The 5,287-nt window shown below is 39.9% G+C and overlaps 1 protein-coding gene across 1 annotated transcript; it reads left to right on the top strand.

Annotated features, from left to right (window-relative positions):
- The first annotated feature begins 6 nt into the window (after positions 1–6).
- Positions 7–2,464, top strand: LOC116076974 (schlafen family member 9-like). The gene is made up of 2 exons (XM_031351123.1): positions 7–561; positions 737–2,464. Exons 1-2 carry the CDS (start codon positions 170–172, stop codon positions 1,545–1,547), a joined length of 1,203 nt encoding a protein of 400 aa, XP_031206983.1. The 5' UTR covers positions 7–169; the 3' UTR covers positions 1,548–2,464.
- Positions 2,465–5,287: the final 2,823 nt, after the last annotated feature.

Genomic DNA, 5,287 nt, shown 5'->3' with positions numbered 1-5,287 from the left:
GCAGGGAGTCATCTGTGATGCTCTGCTGATTGCAGAGAATAGCCCCCCGACACTCTACACCATCCTTGGGGAGCAGGATGAGCAGGGTCAGGACTACTGCACCCGCACCGCCTTTACTCTGAAGCAGAAGCTGGTAAACACTGGTGGCTACACTGGGAGAGTGTGTGTCATGACCAAGGTTCTCTGCCTGAATTCTCAGAACAATATTGGGACCAATGAGGGCTCAGTGTCTCCTATTGATTACCCATCCTCTTACAACCTTGAAAACATTCAGGAAATGCAGGACTTGCTGCAGGCCCTTGTGATTGTCTTGCTCAACTTCAGATCTTTCTTGAGTGACCAGCTTGGCTGTGAAATTTTGAATCTTCTCACAGCCCAACAGTATGAGATACTCTCAAAAAGTCTCCACAAAATCAAAGAACTGTTTGTGCATGGCTTGCCAGGCTCAGGGAAGACAATCATAGCCATGAAAATTATGGAAAAGATCAGAAACACATTCCACTGTGAAACAGATAGAATTCTCTACATCTGTGAAAATCAGCCATTGAGGGACTTCATCCAGTAAGTGTTTAGATCTTTGTGTGTGTGTGTGTTTTCAATCCAAGCTGAACTTTTCTGTTATGTTACCCTGGTTCTTGGGAAATAGTCAGTAAAATGATCTGAGATAGCAGTTCTGTGTTGCTGGGAATATGACATAGTCAGAGAGAAATACCGAATGTCTTTTTCACTGTTACAGGGCAAAAAATATCTGCCAGGCAGTGACCCGGAAAACCTTCATGAAAGACGACTTTGAAACAGAGAGGATCCAACACATCATTATTGATGAAGCCCAAAATTTTCGTGCTGAAAATGGGGACTGGTATGAGAAGGCAAAAGAAATCACTCAGAGTATGAAAAATTGTCCAGGAATTCTCTGGATCTTTCTGGACTATTTTCAGACCAGTCACATGAAGAAGAGTGGTCTCCCAAATTTCTTTCACCAGTATCCAAAGGAAACGCTCACAAAAGTGGTACGCAATGCAGATAAAATAGCTGAGTTCCTACAACAAGAGTTGCAAAACATCAGAGATAACCATCCATGGAGCATCCCTCAAGAGTCCCTAAACATGATCCATGAATTTAACTGGTCCCACGGTATATCAGGCACTTGTGAGCTTAGATACTTGAGTTTGGAAGAGATGGTGAGCTATGTAGCAGATAAGTGTGAATTTTTCTTAAGTAATGGCTTTTCTCCCCAAGATATTGCAGTGCTTTTCAGCACAGACAGGGAAAAGCAAGACTATGCACATTTGTTTCTGAGAGAAATAAGGAAGAAGAGGAGAGCATCTCAGATGAATTATGCCTCTGTCTGTCATTCTATCAAGTTTGACAGCATCCGTCGATTCTCGGGCCTGGAAAGAAGCATTGTGTTTGGTATCAATCCCAATGCAACTGAGCAGTCCATTTACCACAATCTATTGCTCTGCCTAGCTTCTAGAGCAAAGAAACATCTGTATATCCTCTATCTTTCAACTCCTGAGGGACATAGCCCGTCAATGACATGCTAAACGGGATATATGTGGTCCTACATTCAATCACTTATGATGAGAAAGTAAAATCAAGTTGAGGTCCTTCAGGACAAGAAGAAAGATAAAGATATAAGAAAACCTTGTTCTGTAGTTTCTGGAAAATGTAGAAAAAAAATTTACCCATGGATATTATAACTAACTGAATCTGAAAACAAAGTTGGAAAGAAGGCTGGCAAGGCAATGGATACATGACATATGCTACAGAAATATTGAGACCATAAGGATTGAAACCTTAGATGAAGACAACACAATACAGTAAGTCATATCCAATTCTTAAAACAGAATTCCATTTTAAATTGGTGAATACATTTATGAAAATACTTTATAAGGATAAATTAAAAGACTAAAAACACAATATTAATTAGTACTAGGGTCTGTGCATGAAGTCAATCCTGTGCCACAGCACTCCATACCCAAATACCACTGGGAGAAAGTGCAGTTAAGATCACAACTTCTGCTCAGAGGGATCTTCCTAGAACCCTTAGGATACAGGAACCGAGGAGTAGCCTTGGACAGGAGCCTTCTGGTTTCCCTCAGCTCCCAAAGCTGATCCTGTGCCACAGTGCTACATACACAAATATCACCAGGAGAGAGCTGGTCCCTAGGAGTGCAAACAAGCCTGTGAGCACAGAAGGGACAAGCCACAGTCAGAGACAGCAAGACCAGGTAACACCTGAGATAACCAGATGTTGAGAGGCAAGGGCAAGAACAAAACAACAGAAACCAAGGCTACTTGGCATCATCAGAACCCAGTTCTCCCACCACAGCAAGCCTTGTTTACCCCAAGACACCAGAAAGCAAGATTCAGATTTAAAATCATATCTTGTGATGCTGATAGAGGATTTTAAGAAGGACATAAATAACTCGCTTAAAGAAATACAGGAGAACACAGATAAACAGCTAGAAGCCCTTAAGGAGGAAACACAAAAATCCCTTAAAGAACTACAGGAAAACACAAACAGGTGAAGGAAATGAACAAAACCATCCAGAATCTAAAAATGGAAATAGAAACAATAAAGAAATCAGAAAGAGAGACAACCCTGGAGATAGAAAACCTAGGAAAGAATCAGGAGTCATACATGCAAGCATCACCAACAGAATACAAGAGATAGAAGAGAGAATCTCAGCTGCAGAAAATACCATAGAAAACATTGACACAACAGTAAAAGAAAACGCAAAAAGCAAAAAGCTCCTAACCCAAAACATCCAGGAAATCCAGGATGGAATGAGAAGACCAAACCAAAGGATAATAGGTATAGAAGAGAGTGAAGATTCCCAATGTAATGAGCCAGCAAATATCTTCTACAAAATTATAGAAGAAAACTTCCCTAACCTAAAGAAAGAGATGCCCATGAACATAAAAGAAGCCTACAGAACTCCAAATAGATTGGACCAAAAAAGAAATTCCTCCTGTCACATAATAGTCAAAACAGCAAATGCACTAAACAAAGAAAGAATTTTAAAAGGAGTAAGGGTAAAAGGTCAAGTAACATATAAAGGCAGGCCTATCAGAATTACACCACACTTCTCACCAGAGATTATGAAAGCTAGAATATCCTGGGCAGATATCATACACACTCTAAGAGAAAGTAATGTTCTTTCAACAAACCCAAAAGAAGATAGCCACACAATCATAAAAATAATGTCAAAAATAACAGGAAACAATAATCACTACTTCTTAATATCTCTTAACATCAATGGACTTAATTCCCCAATAAGAAGACATAGACTAACAGACTGGATACGTAAACAGGACCCAATATTTTGCTGCATACAGGAAATGCACCTCAGTGTCAAAGACAGACACTACCTCAGAATAAAGGGCTAGAAAACTGTTTTCCAAATAAATGGTCCTAAGAAACAAGCTGGAGTAGCCATTCTAATATTGGATAAAATCTACTGTCCCTAGTTATTTAATATAGTACTTGAAGTTCTAGCTAGAGCAATTAAACAACAAAAGGAGGCCAAAGGGATACAAATTAGAAAGGAAGAAGTCAAAATACCACTATTTGCAGGTGATATGATAGTATAATACTTTTTTGGTTTGTTTTTGTTTCTCGAGACAGGGTTTCTCTGTATAGCCCTGGCTGTCCTGGAACTCACTCTGTAGACAAGACTGGCCTCAAACTCAGAAATCTGCCTGCCTCTTCCTCTCAAGTACTGGGATTAAAGGCATGGACCACTACTGCCCAGCTGATAGAATACTTAAGTGACCCCAAAAACTCTACCAGAGAACTCCTACAGCTGATATACAACTTCAGCAATGTGGCCAGATATAAAATTAACTCAAACAAATCAGTAACCTTCCTATACTCAAAGGATAAACAGGCTGAGAAAGAAATTAGGGAAATGACACCCTTCACAATAGTCACAAACAATATAAAATATCTTGGTGTGACTCTAACCAAACAAATGAAAGATCTGTATGACAAGAACTTCAAGTCTCTGAAGAAAGAAATCAAAGACGACCTCAGAAGATGGAGAGATCTCCCATGCTCGTGGATTGCCAGGATTAATATAGTAAAAATGGCCATCTTGCTGAAAGCAATCTACAGATTCAATACAATCCCCATCAACATTCCAATTCAATTCTTCATAGAGTCAGAAAAAGCAATTCTCAAATTCACCTGGAACGACAAAGCAAAACAAAACAGGATACTGAAAACTATTCTCAATAATAAAAGAACTTCTGGGGGAATCACCATCCCTGACCTCAAGCTGTACTACATAGCAATAGTGATTAAAAACTGCATGGTATTGGTACAGTGACAGGCAGGTAGACCAATGGAATAGAATTGAAGATCCAGAAATGAACCCACACACCTATGGTCACTTGATATTTGACAAAGGAGCTAAAACCATTCAGTGGAAAAAAGACAGCATTTTCAACAATTGGTGCTGGTACAACTGGCAGTCAACATGTAGAAGAATGAAAACTGATCTGTTCTTATCTCCGTGTACAAAGCTAAAGTACAAGTGGATCAAGGACCTCCACATCAAACCAGATACGCTGAATCTAATAGAAGTGAAAGTGGGGGAAAGCCTCAAACACATGGGCAAAGGGAAAAGTTCCTGAACAGAATACCAATGGCTTATGCTCTAAGATCAAGAATTGACAAATGGGGGGGCTGGTGAGATGGCTCAGCGGGTAAGAGCACTGACTGCTCTTCTGAAAGTCCCGAGTTCAAATCCCAGCAACCACATGGTGGCTCACAACCACCCATAATGAGATCTGACACCCTCTTCTGGTGTGTCTGAAGTCAGCTACAGTGTTCTTAAGTAATAATAATAAATAAAATCTTAAAAAAAAAAAAGAATTGACAAATGGGACCTCATAAAATTGCAAAGCTTTTGTAAGGCAAAGGACACTGTCAACAGGACAAAACGGCAGCCAACACATTGGGGAAAGATCTTTACCAGTCTCACATCCAATAGAGGGCTAATATCCAATACCTACAAAGAACTCAAGAAGTTTGACTCCAGAGAACCAAATAACCCTATTTAAAAATGGGGAACAGAGCTAAACAGAGAATTCTCAACTAAGGAAACACAAATGGCTGAGAAGCACCTAAAGAAATGTTCAACATCCTTAGTCATCAGGGAAATGCAAATCAAAACAACCCTGAGATTCCACCTCACACCAGTGAGAATGGCTAAGATCAAAAACTCAGGTGACAACAGATGCTGGTGAGGATGTAGAGAAAGAGGAACATTCCTCC

The sequence above is a fragment of the Mastomys coucha genome, unplaced genomic scaffold, assembly GCF_008632895.1.
Source record: "Mastomys coucha isolate ucsf_1 unplaced genomic scaffold, UCSF_Mcou_1 pScaffold5, whole genome shotgun sequence".
Taxonomy (NCBI): domain Eukaryota; kingdom Metazoa; phylum Chordata; class Mammalia; order Rodentia; family Muridae; genus Mastomys; species Mastomys coucha.
This window is presented reverse-complemented; position numbering and strand designations above follow the sequence as displayed.

Excerpts from the sequence above, each read along its gene's own strand:
- LOC116076974 (XM_031351123.1), top strand. The coding sequence starts at position 170 with ATGACCAAGGTTCTCTGCCTGAATTCTCAGAACAATATTGGGACCAAT. Across the intron at positions 562-736 it reads CCATTGAGGGACTTCATCCA|GGCAAAAAATATCTGCCAGG; the intron begins GTAAGTGTTTAG and ends TCACTGTTACAG.